This window comes from Cervus elaphus, chromosome 23, assembly GCF_910594005.1.
Source record: "Cervus elaphus chromosome 23, mCerEla1.1, whole genome shotgun sequence".
Lineage (NCBI taxonomy): Eukaryota > Metazoa > Chordata > Mammalia > Artiodactyla > Cervidae > Cervus > Cervus elaphus.
The window spans coordinates 31,957,688-31,975,098 of record NC_057837.1 but is presented as its reverse complement, the minus strand read 5'-3'; the positions used below and the strand labels follow the sequence as shown (position 1 = coordinate 31,975,098).

General features: G+C 36.3%; 1 protein-coding gene across 5 annotated transcripts in view; it reads left to right on the top strand.

The window, feature by feature from the left end:
- The window catches only part of TRDMT1 (tRNA aspartic acid methyltransferase 1), an 89,573-nt gene that overhangs the window by 53,107 nt on the left and 19,055 nt on the right, over positions 1–17,411 (top strand). For all 5 annotated transcript variants that reach the window (XM_043882930.1, XM_043882934.1, XM_043882931.1 and 2 more), the window contains one exon: positions 1,805–1,914. Coding sequence is in view for 1 of the 5 variants with exons in the window: in XM_043882931.1 (XP_043738866.1) it covers positions 1,805–1,914 (110 nt within the window). In the remaining 4 variants the exon portion in view is untranslated. The remainder of the gene's footprint in view (positions 1–1,804; positions 1,915–17,411) is intronic.

The following is a 17,411-nucleotide window of genomic DNA, read 5'->3' as shown; positions in this document are numbered from 1 at the left end:
TGTCTTCCGGGCACATAATACAAGAACATAAAATTAATTATTGATTGTGGTACAGATTTGGCACATCACTGTGGGTTTTCAATCAGCCTGTAAAAAGAGAAAAATCACATCAACTAACTCCAGGCAGTCCCAGCTTGCTGTATATATAATAGAAATGCAAGCAGGCAGCATCATGCTAATTACAACACTCCCTGTTTAGTAACACAGAGGAATAGTTCAATGAAATTTACTTAATTCCAAGCTCTCTTACAATGATTAGTAGTTGCTTAGTTCTTAACCTTGATTATAAGGTTTGTGATTTTGCAAATTGATTCTTACATACTAATTTTTGTTATTTGTTTAAAAGCCTTCTTCATTTATGTTTCAAGATCTCTCTGATACCTTTGGCAGAGATATAATTTAGAACTTAAATTTACTTTATACGAAGGCAGTTAAACTAATTATTGGATTTAAACTCAATCAGAGGCAGCTGCCTATGATATTACTAACTGGACCGTGAACCTTCCAGTGACCTATATACAAGGCAGCAGAGTACCTAGAGAGAGTTGGTCCTAGCCCAGGTTCCTGATCCTGGTAGTAGATGTGTAGTAAATACTTCCTTGGATGCGTTTGTCCCCTTGTTTCTCTCTGGCATCATCTTTCCTGGGCCTCAGGGTAGTGTTGTGATTGTTTCTGAGTGTCTGTTTGCTTCCTCTTTGCCCCATCTTCTGTGATCTGGTTTTTATTTCCAGGTCTTTATTACATGCGGCCTAGCTCCTCACATCCTAATGTTTTTCTCTTTCATTTTTTGATATTTGGGCTGCCAAATTTAACTATTAAAAGAAATGGTTATTAAAGAAATAGCTATTTGGAGCTACTATTTAACTTTGTAATACTTTGATGATTTTCCTAAGACCTCTCAAATACTTTTATTTCAAGAACTCTTCACATTTTCTACTGATTTGGGGCAGGGTTTATACATAATTGGGTTTGTATGTGTTTTGAGAAAGAAGTGCAAAGAGGGTGGTAATTGCAAAATACAACAGCAGTTACAAATTTTGACTGCTATTTTAAGACTATACCAAAATTCTCTGAATCTGAAAGCATTATGAAAACGCCTTTCTTCAGCAGCAATGAAGGAAGACATACCCTTGCAATTATTTCTTTTGCCCTTCTTATGTTCTCTCCTGATCTGTCAACATTTTTAATTTTTGGTCTGTGAAATTTTTATATTGGACACAAATTAATTTTTCATTCCATTTAAAAACTTACCTAAGCCTTCAAGGAGTGAATTCTGTGATATGTGAGTTACATGCTAATAAAGCTATTAAAAAAAAATTTTACCTGAAACTTCCCAAAACTTACCTAAAAGCATTTCCAGTGGTAGTGGGAAGCAGAATTGTATTAATGTTAGAAGATGAGGAACAAATTGTAGTTAATTTCTAAATTTCCAAGCCATATGGCTTTTAAGAATATCTTTCACTTTTATGTGTTTGGTTTAATTTAGGAAAACTTTCCATTTGACTCATAAATGTATACCTTAAAGGAGGAAGGAAAGCAAATATGAGAGATAATGATTAAAACATTGGTCTTATTTTTAGCACCAGAATGTTGTTGAGAGAGATGAACCAGAGGTACACATAAATATTCCACTTCCCACCTAGTTCTTCCTGGCTTTGTTGTCGACTGACAACCTGAGATCTGACTAGATAATTGAGGAAGTGAGGAAATGTACTACAAAATTCTGTTATTTTAGCTCTTTTCTATAATGAACAAATTGATGTTAAGGACTTGACATTCTAAGATACTCCATTTATCATTACAGAAAGCTGTGTACCTGCACAAGTGGTGGCCGCTGTTGATGTAAACACTGTTGCTAACGAAGTATACAAGTATAATTTTCCTCACACACGGTTACTGGCCAAGACAATTGAAGTGAGTAACAGTTATTATTGTTTTAATAAGTATATAGCAAGTAAAAATGTGATTGAGGAATACTGCAAGATACTGATTTCTGGTGTCTTCATTTGCAGATAAGTCATATATAAATGAAAAGGTTTAGGAGAAGGGAATTAAATTTATATTTTTTAATTCTGTCAGAAGGTAGCATGTTATTTTTTTTTCTTTTTTCCTTTTTAAAAATTTCTAGCTTTAGAGAGATACAATCAGTAATTTGGTCTTGAAAGAATTGAAATGTAAGTGTATACTCTACTTCTAAATGTTTAGTTTTATAATGATATTAAACTTGGCTTAATTCTTAATTTTTAAGCAGCACTCAGGTACAATATATACATAGCAGGAGTGGAAAAAGAGAAGATGAAAAAAAAATCATTGGTTATATTATTGGGTTGACCAAAAAAGTTCATTCAGGTTTTTCTGTAAAGGTGTAGGCAAAAACCGGAATGAACTTTTTGGCCAACCCAATACTTACTGAATGCTCAGTTCAGTTCAGTCGCTTAGTTGTGTCCGACTCTGCGACCCCGTGAACCGCAGCACACCAGGCGTCCCTGCCCATCACCTACTCCCGGAGTTTACTCAAACTCATGCCTATCGAGTCGGTGATGCCATCCAGCCACCTCATCCTCTGTCGTCCCCTCCTTCTCCTGCCCCCAATCCCTCCCAGCATCAGGGTCTTTTCCAATGAGTCAACTCTTCGCATGAGGTGGCCAAAGTATTGGAGTTTCAGCTTCAGCATCAGTCCTTCCAATGAACACCCAGGACTGATCTCCTTTGGGATGGACTGGTTGGATCTCTTTGCAGTCCAAGGGACTCAAGAGTCTTCTCCAACACCACAATTCAAAAGCATCAATTTTTTGGCGCTCCACTTTCTTCACAGTCCAACTCTCACATCCATACATGACCACTGGAAAAACCATAGCCTTGACTAGATGGACCTTTGTTGGCAAAGTAATGTCTCTGCTTTTTAATATGCTATCTAGGTTGGCCATAACTTTCCTTCCAAGGAGCAAGTGTCTTTTAATTTCATGGCTGCGATCACCATCTGCAGTGATTTCAGGGCCTAAAAAAGTAAAGTCTGACACTGTTTCCACTGAATGTTACCTTAAAAAAAATTTTTTTTTAATTGAAGAATAATCACTTTACAATATTGTGTTGGTTTTTGCCATACACCAACATGAATCAGCAATAAGTATACATATTTCCCCTCCCTCTTAAATCTCCCTCCCACCTCTCACTCCATCCCACTCCTCTAGGTTGTCACAGAGCCCCAGTTTGAGTTCCCTGAGTCATACTGTAATTCCACTGGTTATCTATTTTACATATGGTAGAGTGTATATGTTTCCATAATACTCTCTTCTTGTTGAAGCCTGTCGAAGGTAAAGATAGTTTTTTGCTTGTGATGAACTCAGCAGAAGTATTTAATGCATTATTACTTTCAAAATACGGTGTAGTATGAAATTATGTTTTTGCTCCCAGTTTTATGTTGTGAAAATTTTTACACATATTTCTCGTGAAACTGTAGTTTATATGCAAGAAACTGCACTCTTTGTGTATAGTTTGAGTTTTGATCAGTGTCCATGGGGTCGCAAGAGTCGGACAAGACTGAGCACACACACATTCATACAACTGAGTCACCACAGTTGAGACTTTAGAACATCCATTACCCTAAAATGTTCCTAAGTGTCAGTCTCTGACCCCAGCCCTAGGCAACCACTGATCTGCTTTCAGTCATTACAAATTAAATATTCTATTTCTAGTATACCATAAATAAAATCATGAGTGTAGTTTTTTGTGTGACTTCTTTTGTTTAGTGTAATGTTTTTTGCATTGTATCAATCAGTAGTTGCCTTTTCATAATTCCCTGATATTCTGTATGTACAGGTATTTGTGGAAATTTCATATTGCAAAATGTGTATCCATTCACATGTTTGATGTTTAGATTGTTTCCAATTTTTGACTGTTATAAAAAGGTTGCTGTGAAGATCCATGTAGAAGTTTTTGTATGGACTTTTTTTTTTTCTTGTGGGTAAATACCTAGGAGTAGAATTGCTGGAGTGTATGATAGACTTCTTTAATTTTATGAGAAAATGCCAACTGTTTTACCTTGTGTTCATACCATTTTTTAGTCACACAGTCAATGTTTAAGTCTTTAAGTTATTTTACATCTTTACCAAAAGTTGCTATTGTCAATCTTTTAAATTTTAGCCACTCTTGTGAGCATACAGTGATATTGTGATTTTAATTTGCATTTCCCTAGTGACTAATAATGTTGAGTACTTTTTCATGTGATTATTGGTCATTTCTATGTCTTTTTTGATGAAATTTCTTTTTTTTTTTTTTTTATTGTTTGGTATGTTCGTGCTTTTTCATACTGTTATGGGGTTCTCAAGGCAAGAATACTGAAGTGGTTTGCCATTCCCTTCTTCAGTAGACCTAAACTGTGGAAAATTCTGAAAGAGATGGGAATACCAGACCACCTGACCTGCCTCTTGAGAAACCTGTACGCAGGTCAGGAAGCAACAGTTATAACTGGACATGAAACAACAGACTGGTTCCAAATAGGAAAAGGAGTACGTCAAGGCTGTATATTGTCACCCTGCTTATTTAACTTATATGCAGAGTACATCATGAGAAATGCTGGGCTGGAGGAAGCACAAGCTGGGATCAAGATTGCTGGGAGAAATATCAATAACCTCAGATATGCAGATGACACCACCCTTATGGCAGAAAGCAAAGAAGAACTAAAGAGCCTCTTGATGAAAGTGAAAGAGAAGAGTGAAAAAGTTGGCTTAAAGCTCAGCATTCAGAAAACTAAGATCATGGCATCTGGTCCCATCACTTCATGGCAAATAGATGGGGAAACAGTGGAAACAGTGGCAGACTTTATTTTTGGGGGCTCCAAAATCACTGCAGGTGGTGACTGCAGCCATGAAATTAAAAGACGCTTGCTCCTTGGAAGAAAAATTATAACCAACCTAGATAGCATATTAAAAAACAGAGACATTACTTTGCCAACAAAGGTCTGTCTAGTCAAGGCTATGGCTTTTCCAGTAGTCATGTATGGATGTGAGAGTTGGACTATAAAGAAAGCTGAGCACCGAAGAATTGATGCTTTTGAACTGTGGTGTTGGAGAAGACTCTTGAGAGTCCCTTGGACTGCAAGGAGATCCAACCAGTCTATCCTAAAGGAGATCAGTCCTGGGTGTTCATTGGAAGGACTGATGCTGAAGCTGAAACTCTAGTACTTTGGCCACCTGATGCGAAGAACTGACTCATTAGGAAAGTCCCTGATGCTGGGAAAGATTGAAGGTGGGAGGAGAAGGGGAGGACAGAGGATGAGATGGTTGGATGGCATCACTGACTCAATGGACGTGAGTTTGCGTAAACTCTGGGAGTTGGTGATGGACAGACAGGGAGGCCTGACGTGCTACAGTCCATGGGGTTGCAGAGGGTTGGACACGACTGAGCAACTGAACTGAACTGAACTGATGTTTGGGCTATTATCATTTAGTTTTAAGAAGTGTTGACATTTTTCTGGTTTCACATTGTTTGTCAGAAATATGTGTAACAAATATTTTCTCCAATTCTGTAATTTGTCTTTCCTTAACTGTGTTCACAAAGTGCAGAAGTTACTTATCTTTTTTTTTTCTTTTCTGGGATACTTTTTCTGTCCTGAGAAGTCTTGTTTACTGCATTTTTTTCCTGTTAGTTTTATAGTTTTGGCTTTTACATTTAGGTTTATGACCTGTTTAAATGGTTACGTTTTGTGTGTGGTCTCAGGTGGGGGTAATTTATTTTTTTTTAAAGTGCATACAAAATTATCCTAACACTATTTTCTGTAAAGACTATCCTTTCCACAAATTCTTTGACATCTTTGTTAAAAAATAGATCATATGTGTGTGAGTAAATTTCTGAATTCTCTCTTCAGTAGTATCTATGTTTTTATCCTTATATCAATAACACACTATTGGTTTTTGTAGCTTTATCATATATATTAAATTCAGGCAGTGTAAGTTCTCAAAATTCTGAATTTATTTTTTAAGATTATTTTGGCTACTCTCTAATTTACATTTCTGTATAAATTTCAGAATCAGCTTGCCAATTTCTACCTAAAAAAGGTATTTTGATTGGAATTTCACTGAGTGGTTTTGGAAGAACTGATCTCTTCATAAAATAATCATCTAGTTTATGAATATGGTATCTCTCTTCACGTATTTAGGTCTTTATTAATTTGTATCAGCTATATTTTATAATATTTAGTTAATATTTTGTAATATGTATTTATTAACCTAGTATCCTATAACTTTGCTATATTGCTGATAACTAATATTGATTTTTTAGGATTTTTAACATGTACAATTCTATTGTCTGAGGAAAAAAAGAGTTATACTTTTCCCTTCCAACCAGTATAACTTCTTCCTTGCCTTATTGCATTGTTTAGGACCTTCTTTACAATGTTGAATCAAAAGTGTGACATTGTGTATATGTACCACAGCTTCCTTATCCATTCATCTGCTGATGGGCATCTAGGTTGCTTCCATGTCCTGGCTATTATAAACAGTGCTGCGATGAACATTGGGGTGCACGTGTCTCTTTCAGATCTGGTTTCCTCAGTGTGTATGCCCAGAAGTGGGATTGCTGGGTCATATGGCAGTTCTATTTCCAGTTTTTTAAGAAATCTCCACACTGTTTTCCATAGCGGCTGTACTAGTTTGCATTCCCACCAACAGTGTAAGAGGGTTCCCTTTTCTCCACACCCTCTCCAGCATTTATTGCTTGTGGACTTTTGCATAGCAGCCATCCTGACTGGTGTGTAATGGTACCTCATTGTGGTTTTGATTTGCATTTCTCTGAGAATGAGTGATGTTGAGCATCTTTTCATGTGTTTGTTAGCCATCTGTATGTCTTCTTTGGAGAAATGTCTGTTTAGTTCTTTGGCCCATTTTTTGATTGGGTCATTTATTTTTCTGGAATTGAGCTGCAGGAGTTGCTTGTATATATTTGAGATTAATCCTTTGTCTGTTTCTTCATTTGCTATTATTTTCTCCCAATCTGACGGCTGTCTTTTCACCTTACTTATAGTTTCCTTTGTAGTGCAAAAGCTTTTAAGTTTCATTAGGTCCCATTTGTTTATTTTTGCTTTTATTTCCAATATTCTGGGAGGTGGGTCATAGAGGATCCTGCTGTGATTTATGTCGGAGAGTGTTTTGCCTATGTTCTCCTCTAGGAGTTTTATAGTTTCTGGTCTTACATTTAGATCTTTAATCCATTTTGAGTTTATTTTTGTGTATGGTGTTAGAAAGTGTTCTAGTTTCATTCTTTTACAAGTGGTTGACCAGTTTTCCCAGCACCACTTGTTAAAGAGGTTGTCTTTTTTCCATTGTATATCCTTGCCTCCTTTGTCAAAGATAAGGTGTCCATAGGTTCGTGGATTTATCTCTGGGCTTTCTATTCTGTTCCATTGATCTATATTTCTGTCTTTGTGCCAGTACCATACTGTCTTGATGACTGTGGCTTTGTAGTAGAGTCTGAAGTCAGGCAGGTTGATTCCTCCAGTTCCATTCTTCTTTCTCAAGATTACTTTGGCTATTCGAGGTTTTTTGTATTTCCATACAAATTGTGAAATTCTTTGGTCTAGTTCTGTGAAAAATACCGTTGGTAGCTTGATAGGGATTACTCAGCCATTAAAAAGAATTCATTTGAACCAGTCCTAATGAGATGGATGAAGCTGGAGCCCATTATACAGAGTGAAGTAAGCCAGAAAGATAAAGAACATTACAGCATACTAACACATATATATGGAATTTAGAAAGGTGATAACGATAACCCTATATGCAAAGCAGAAAAAGAGACACAGAAATACAGAACAGACTTTTGAACTCTGTGGTAGAATGTGAGGGTGGGATATTTCAAAAGAACAGCATGTATACTATCTATGGTGAAACAGATCACCAGCCCAGGTGGGATGCATGAGACAAGTGCTCCGGCCTGGTGCACTGGGAAGACCCAGAGGAATCGGGTGGAGAGGGAGGTGGGAGGGGGGATTGGGATTGGGAATACATGTAAATCCATGGCTGATTCATATCAATGTATGACAAAACCCACTGGGGAAAAAAAAAAAAAACAGAAAATATAAATAAAATACAAACTTTAGTTAAAATAAAAAAAAAAATAGAATCAGTAAAAAAAAAAAAAAAAAAGTGTGACATTGGACATTCTTGCCTTCTGCCAGATATTAGGGGAGAATTATTTAGTCATTTATCATTTAACGTCTTAGATGTTAGCTGTGTATTTGTCATGTATTACATGCTTAGAGGAACATGGGTATTTAGAAGCAGGTGAAATGGGAAGATGACTGGCAAAGAGGCTGGAGGATAAATAGGTCTTGGAATTTTAAGAGTCAAGGAAGGAGAGAATTTCAAAAACAAGAGAAGAATTGGTCAGAGGGATGGCAGTAGCTGTAGAAACTGGATTAAAAAAAATTATTTAAATGCTTCTGTGAGAGTAACCAGGAGATACAGGTTTGATCCCTGGGTCGGGATGATCCCCTGGAGGAGGAAATGGCCACCCACTCCAGTATTCTTGCCGGGGAAATCCCATGGACGGAGGAGCCTATCGGGCTACAGCCCATGGGGTCGCAGAGTCGGACGTGACTGAAGCGACTGAGTATGAGCATGCCTTTTATTAAGTTGAGGAAATTTCCTTTTATTTCATTTTGTAAGAATTTGTTGAATGAATACGTTTTGAATTTTGTCAAAAACTTTTTTTTCATCATTTAACATGATTATATAATTTGCCCTTTTATTCTGTTAATATGGTGATCATATCAACTCCTTTTTTGAATGTTAAGTCAATATTGCATTCCTGGGGTAAATCCTGCTTTTTTATGATATAGAATCAGTTTTATGTTATTCTGCATCCCAGTTGCTAATATTTTATTAAGTATTCTTACATTTATCTTTGTAGGTGACTTTTGTACTTTCCTCATAAAATATTTATGTAGTTTTGATATTTAGGGCAGTATCAATACTAGCCTTATATTGGGCTGAAAGTTTGTTTGGGTTTTCTGTAAGATGTTATGGAAAAACTCAAATGAACTTTTTGGCCAATCCAGTTGGCTTCACAAACTCTTAGTTTTTCTAAGAGTCTGTGAAGAACAAGTATTAGATCTTCTATAAATAATAGAATTTCATCAGTGGAGGCATCTGGACCTGGAGTTTTCTTTGTGGGAAGGTTTTTAATTATGAGTAAAGTGTCTGCCTACAATGTGGGAGACCTGGGTTTGATCCCTGGGTCAGGAAGAGCCTCTGGAGAAGGAAATGGCAATCCACTCCAGTGCTGTTGCCTTTTAATTAGGAGTTTGTCTATCTGTTATAAGACTATTGAGGCTTTTTATTTATTTTTCATTCAGTTTTGGAAATTTGTGTCTTTGAAGAAATTTATCTTTTACTCTAATTTGTCAATAATATTGGTATAACGTTATTCATCATATTTCCTTATATCCATTGTTATCATTCCTGATGTTAGTAATTTTTATCTTTTCTGTTTTTTCCTCTACTACTAAAGCTAGAGTCTTACCAAATTTATTGCTTTTTTCAAGTAAACAGATTTAGATGGAATTGATTTTATCTGTTATTCGTTTGTACTATTTCACTAATTTCTACTCATCTTTATTATTCTTTTCTACTTTGTGTTTAGTTTACTCTCTGTTACACTGCTTGCATTGGGACTTTAGATGATTGACTTGAGTTTGTGTTTCTTTTTTAATGCAAACATAGAATGTTGTATATTTTCTTAAATTTCAGCTACAAATCACAAATTTTCATATGTCTTATGTTCATTTTCATTCAGCTCAAAGTATTTTCTAATTTACCGTCTGATTTTGTCTTTGGCTCATGTGTTAATTTGTAAGAATGGTTCTAAAATTTCCAAATATTTAGGAATTTTTCAGATGTCTTTCTGTTACTGATTTCTCGTTTCTGTTTTATTGGTGTCATACTGTGTATGGTTTTAGTTATTTTAAATTGGTTGAGATTTGTGTTATGGCCCAGAATTCACTCTGTCTAGTAAATGCTCTGTGTCCTGTTGGAAAGAATGTGTATTCTGTTTTTGTTGAGTGGACATTGATAAATGTCGTTTGGGTCAAGTTAGTTGATAGTATTGTCAGTTTTTCTGTATCCTTACTGATTTTTTGCTATCGGTTGCTGAGAGAATGTTGTAATATCCAAGCACAACTGTGAATGTCTATTAACTCTTTTTAGTTTTTGCTTCATTTTATCCAGAGCTCTTTTATTAAGTGTATATGCTTTATGATTGTTTTCTTTACTAATTGACCTGTTTATCATTACGAAATAGTCCTCTTTATCCCTCAGAATTATTTCTTGTTCTGAAGTCTACTTTCTTGATATTAATATAGCTTCTTAAATTAATATAACTTCTGCTTTCTTATGGTTAGTGTTTGTATGTATGTATTTTATCCATCCTTTTAATTTTGCCTCTTTTTTTTGGCTGTGCCTTGTGGCTTGCTAGATGTTAGTTCCCAGACCTGGAATTGAACCTGTGCCCTTGACAGTGAGTGAAAGCACAGAGTCGTAACCACTGGACCACCAGAGAATTCCCTGTCCTTGCATTTCAATTAGATTTTATTTTAAGATCCCTTCATATTCACTTAGACTGTTCATTTTTAGTCTATTCTACTCTGTTTGCTTCATTTTAGAAGCACACTATATTACTGTATCTTTAAGAGGTTTTTTTTTGATATGCAACTTTTCATTTTAGATATTTTTCATTTCTAGAAGTTTCAATTAATTCTTTTTTATGTTCTTGTCTCCTTGTAATATTTTTATTTTCCTTTTAAGTATTTGAATAAATTAATGATATTTATGATGACTGTTTAAAATCTTTGTTATTTCCAGCATGTCATTGTTGGGTTTGTTTCTATTGATGAATTCTTCCTCCATTCACACCCATTTGTTATGGGTCACATTATCTTGTTTTATTAGCATTGTAATAATTTTTTATTGGGAGCCTAACATTGTACGTTTTACATTTTTGAGTGCTGGAGTTTACTGTAATCTTTTAAAGACTGTTGGATTTTGTTCTCAGAGGCAGTTAATTTCAGATCATCTTGATTGTTTTTGAGGCTTATTTTAAGCATTTCAGAGTATATGTGGAGTAGCCTTTGCTATAAGTAAAGTGAAGTCGTTCAGTCGTGTCCGACTCTTTGTGACCCCATGGACTGTAGCCTACCAGGTTCCTCAGTCCATGGAATTTTTCAGGCAAGAGTATTGTAGTGGGTTGCCATTTCCTTCTCCAGGGATCTTGCTACTAATATGAGACCTTTCTTTGATTGCTATTAAGTGTCCCATGTTCTCAACTAGGTTGTGGTGGTAATTCGAATGATCTCTTGCCCTGAGATCTGGGAATTTTTTTGACTTACAGCTTCCCAATAATGGTTCTTTTCCTGGCAGTTGGTCTTTGCCTACCTCAAAGCATTTTGCCTGATAGATGCACAGGTGCATGCTCAGCAGGACACTCAAAGGGAATGTTATGCAGATTTCTGTATTTCATTCCTTATGCAGCTTCTTTTAGTGTGGTAGTTTTGCTCTGCAAATTCTAGTCACCTTGACCTTGAATGCCAGTGTCTCTTTCAACTCATCTACATTCCCAGGTACAGTTTAAGTGTCCTTTCCCTTCACTGTTGTGTGGAAATTATCTCCAGGTAGAAAGTCTAAAATCTTCAACTGGTTTTTTTTTTTTTTCCCCAAGGAATGGTAGTCCTATCTGCCTGTGGTCCAATATCTGAAAATAGTTATTACATTTCTCCCAGTTTTCTAGTTTATTTACAGAAGGAAAGTAAGTCTCAGAATTTATTCCCTCCAGACAGAAGCAAAAGTCTCACAAATTTTATTTAAGTAAGATATAATTCATTATACCATGAAGTCTGCCACTCTAAAGTGTACATTTTTAGCATTTTTCTTTTTTCATTTACTGACAAAGTTGTGTAAGGATTACCACTTTCTAATTCTAGAACATTCTCACCCCCGTAAAAAGTAATCTGGTACCCATTAGCAGTGACTCCCCATTTCTCCTTCCCTCCAGGCCTGGCAACCACTAATCTACTTTCTACCTCGATGGATTTGACTTTTCTAGACATTTCTATAAATGGGATCATATAATGTGTGGCCCTTTTTTGTCTGGGTTCTTGCACTTAGCATGTTTCCATACAGACGTGTTGTAGCATGTGTCAGGGCTTCATTTCTCTTAATGGCTGAATAATATTCCATGACATGGATGTACCACATTTTATGTATCCAACAGGTTTGTTTTAAGCTTTCTTTTAGCTAGATATGAAATAGGGCCATTTCCTGGCTCTGTGATTGGGTATTCACAAGGTAAAAGTCATCTGTTTATGTGTTGAAGACCATCTATCACTGATACTGAGAACAGAATATTTTTCTCCACGAGCCTCATCGAGAGAAGTGCTATGGGTATAACATCATCCTTCCAGTAACTGGTAGCAGTGCACTTCATGAACATCATGGCAAACTGCACTAAGTCTGCCAGTCTCATCCTGGACGTAGGGCAGAAGTAAATACAGGGTCAGGAGAAACATACCTGCTAAAAAGTAACTGAATTGACTCATATGTAGGCAATCTGCATTTAGGTTCCAAAATTTCCCTGACATGGATTATGATAGCAAAATTTATTTTATTTAAAAAAATGGATCTAAGTTTAAATTTAGATGTAGTTAAATTTAATGTAAGTATTTAAAATTTGATGCAGTCAAATGTCCCAATTCAGCAAGGGTTTTCTCCCACTGAACAAAATATGAAACAATAACAAAATCTCAGTAAAGCACCCATTACGTTCGGTGTCTTAACCTTTTTTTCTTTTTTACCTTCTAAGGGAAACTGTGAGACACTTTATGTATTTGGGGTTCCCAACTACATGCCAGAAGAAATTTGGGGGCATTTAGAATAATATATATGTAACCATTTTTCTAGTGGTAGCTCTATTTCAGTACTAGTTTTAATAGATGATAATAAGTCATATTATCTGCATATGAAATAAGAATACTAGGGAGAGGAAAGAATGGAGATAGGTACCTCCCGCTCATTTGAGAGGAGAGAATCAGTTCGTTAAAATGATGTCTATGAGAAAAAAGACAATGTGCCTTCCTACAGCTGTTGGTCTCTTCTTGGATGTTCTCTTCAGCCCTGTTCTGTAATGGAAAGAGTGTCATGTCCAGAGCAAATGTATCAGAAGTACATTGAGGGTCATGCTTAAAAAGCGGTTGGAAGTTTAATGGAGAACTTAGGAGTAATGAGAGACTGAAGAGATTTTAAGTTTCATAAGCAGGAGGAGAAGGGGACGACAGAGGATGAGATGGTTGGATGGCATCACCGACTTAATGGATATGAGTTTGAGTAAACGCCAGGAGTTGGTGATGGACAGGGAGGCCTGGCGTGCTGCAGTACATGGGGTCGCAAAGAGTGAGCCATGACTGAGCCACTGAACTGAACTGAACTGAAAACAACATATTCTGATCAATTGAAATTTGAGAACATTGACTTCATGCAAGTTATTGAGCCCTTAGACGAACACAGATATGACTGAGAACTAGTCTTTACCTGGAGAAACTTACAAGTTAGTGCAGAAGTTGGACTTGTGAACAGTTTTTGGGGGGACCTCTGATTGAATGTGGCAAAGACAAGATATTTCTATTCTAAAATTATATTTCTTTTCCTAAAAGAAATAAGAAGAGAAAAGAGGGGATGGGAAACCATTATGAATGAAAATGGGATTTAAACAGAAACCAAAACAAAAAAGAAAACAGAAAAATAATGTCAGATGTAGTGGCAATAAGACACAGTGAATGAAGATGGCAAAATTGCATTCAGATCTCTCTGTGTCTCATACAGCTTTGAGAAGGACAAGGGAGGAGACAAAGCAGACCCAGCAATTGTTTGTTCAAAGTGAGGAGGAGAGACATTAAAAATTCCAAATCACTGGGCTGAAAACATCACTGCAAGCTCTGCAGACTTCTTGCTCATCCTAAATGTGAGAACATGGGTTAAGGACAGAGGCATGGTCTTAAGTTAGAGATCTTTGTGGGTTCTTCTCAGAAACTGAAGTGACAAAGTACCTGCTCTTTCTTTCACCTTTTTAGCAAATCTCTAGATTCAAGTGATCTCCATTAAAATATATATATATATATATATTAGTAATTAGAAAGGAGCCTTTGAGGCTATGCTGATATAGTACTTTTTGAAGGAAGAAAGTAACATAAACAAGCAGAATACTTACAGAAAAATTGTATTAAGAAGCAGAAGAAAATTATAAACACACACCTCCATTAGTTTGCCCTTAAATAAAACTTGCTATCTTCAAGAACTCAAATAAATGTATTGTTGTTCAGTCACAGTCATGTCCGATTCTTTGCAACCCCATGGACTGTAGTATGCCAGGCTTCCCTGTCCTTCACCATCTCCCAGAGTTTGCTGAAACTCTGGGAGTTTGGATCAGTGGTGCCATCCAATCATTTCTTCCTCTGTCGTCCTCTTCTCCTCCTGCCTTCAATCTTTCACAGCATAATGGTCTTTTCTAAGTCGGCTCTTTGCTTCAGGTGGCCGACGTATTGGAGCTTCATTCAAAAGCAATAATAAGACAATAAACTTGAAAACTATCAGTGGTCTGGGAAGAAGAAAAAAGATGAGAAAAATAAAAGCATTATAGAAATAAAAGTCATGTCAGTGTGGCAAACAGAAGACAGCAAAACAAACGGGACAAAAGCATTAACAGACGTAAATGAAAAACATTCCTGAAATAAAACCTCCAACAATTCATGAACTGTATTACCTGTGAGCCCTTACTGAAAAAATGGTTCAGCCACTTAATCTAACTAAGCAAGAGATGAATCAGAGTGGAAAACCCAGAAATAAAGCTGCCATGTTAGGAAAGAAATTATGGTCAGAAAGCAAGGTGAGAGTGTTATAAATCTTTGCAGTGTAAAAATACTATAATTGGAGTAGGAAGGGAAAGTGAGACTCAAAAAATATGTCTATTCTTTGAAAGATAAATGAAGCTGTAGATTTTTAGGACATTATTTCATGTTGTTGTCAGGAGCTCAGCCGAGCTGTCAGGGATCAAGAGTAGCTGATTAAAGCAACAGGGCAACAGTGAAAGAGTGAAGCCTTAATTACTTGCTGTAGAGAAAATGTCCATGCCCTGCCCCTGTTCTGTTTCCCTAGGGTACAGCACCCTGCTGGGAAGTTGAGTGGATCAGCAGACGAGGGAGTCAGCTAACAGTTGAGGGAGCCCCTGGTATTGGGGGAGAGAGTGCGATTTGCTGGGTATCGTCATAGCAAGAGAAGTATCTTCAAGGGCTTCTCCTCCTCCCAGAAGGAGGCCTTGGCAGAAATAGATGGCGGCTGAAGAGGACTCTGTGCCCACAGATAGAGAGACCTTGGAATGCAAATATGTGAGGAGCATGATCTTCCAGGGGGCCTGAGACCTTGCACTTGCTCTCAGAGACTGCCAGGCACTGGCCTTGCTCCAAGTCTGGAGTGGGGAGGATGACTTTCCCCAGCACCTGCTGGGTGAGGCCTTTGCCATGGCCTGGGGTCAGGCCTGAAAAGTGCATGTAGGTGTTTAACCAAGAATAGGACAGTTACAAAGATAATTAGTAATAAAACTAAAATCTGATATTTATCTAGATAGGAGATGGAAAATTACTAGTTACTGCAGTATAAACATGTGAGCTGAAAACTTGCTGGATTTGTTCATTGTTGTATTCCCAGACATATCACAGTGCTTAGCGTATTATAGATACTCTGAAATATTGGTGGGTTAGATTATGAACATTGGCTAATGAACTACATATTGTGCCTAAAACAATGGGAAAATGCCAGGCATAACAGGTATTTCAGAACTGATATAAGATCTGTCTAAAGGCAAAAAGTATTTATAAGTCATAGAAAATTGCTTTATAATGGGGATTAATACAATGATCAGCAAAGTTCTGTTCTTGAACAAAACATGTAATTTTGAACAAATTATTCATGAACAAAACATCAGAGTTCATAGGGCAGAAAATAGTATGAAATATCCACTCAGTAAGTTTTTATTAAAGATTTACCATGTGCCACAATATTTTAGTTCTCTTTAGATTAGCAATAAATTCACTAAAACAGTCAAAAGTTGTTGTTTACTAATCTACCAAGTTCTTCCTAAAGTTTAAATGAAAATTAAGTGTAAGAATGACCAGGAAGCTTTTTGAGAAGAGAATTAATAAAACAAGTAGTGTGACAGAGTTGCTTATCAACACTCGATAAATGAAGTCAGCACATGAAGTTGATCTAATGTTTTCCGAAAGCAAGGATTTTTTTTTTAACTTCAGTGCTCTGGTTATGAGAAAAGAATAGATTTCCATTAGTGTTATTATAAAATATCAAATTATTAAAGTTAATCCATGAATCTCTGTAACTACTTTCTTGAATCCTGTCACATACACTGACCTAGATTGCTAAGTTAAAGATAGCTGTGAATGGTTTAATTGAGTGACTATGTTTTGCATAACTGCTCTGTCATTTGGATTGTGCTATTAAAAAAATCACCCTTTCCAAAAATCCTTTAAAATTGTAATTTTGTATGTCTAATTGGAGGTATTGGAGGTATTAACTGCTTACTTCTTTTAGATTCTAGTTAGGATGCTCCTAATGTTAAAAGTTGTTGTTTGGTTTTTATTTTAATTTTAGGAATTTGGCTTTAATCAGTCTACAGTCAGTTGTGAAGTCAATAAGTTGCTTTTCTTAATAGCCCTGTGCTAACTAGCTGTGTAGCTTAAGTACCTGTAATAACGGTACTGCTCTGCCCCAGGTTTCTGACACTCTGTTGCGTGTGTGATTTTCAGATTGTTTTCTTTAGAGCTCTGGGTTCTAGAGGTGCTTTGGGGACTTTTATTTAATTTTCATTTCATTTTACATATACATCTTAAACTACTTTTAGAAGCCTGTGATTTAAAAACAATAGACATGTACATTCAAACTTTTAATACACTAGAGACAACTGATGTGTTCAACAAGTTAACTCTTTTCAGAACTCAGAGTAAAGCTTTTCCCGCTTTTTTCATGAACTGGAACTTCTTAGAAATGTGTTGTAACTAGGAATGTTGGGATTCTGGGCTTGTTGTTTTAAATTTCTGGCTAAGAGTATATGCTAACAGAGCCTAATGAGAATTGGCCAAACCCATGATTTGTATTTCTCTGTATTTGTCTTCTGATACTGTATATAAAGGAGCAAAACAGTACATCTTAAAACTATTTAGCCCAGTAGGCATTGTTTTGGTTAATCTTGTTTTACAGAACCTCAAAAGATTATAAGGTTCTTTGACTACACACAACTGTAAAACAGTATGCAGATATCTGAAAGTGGGACCCTTTTCTGTTTGGTGATGTGCTGACAGACAGACA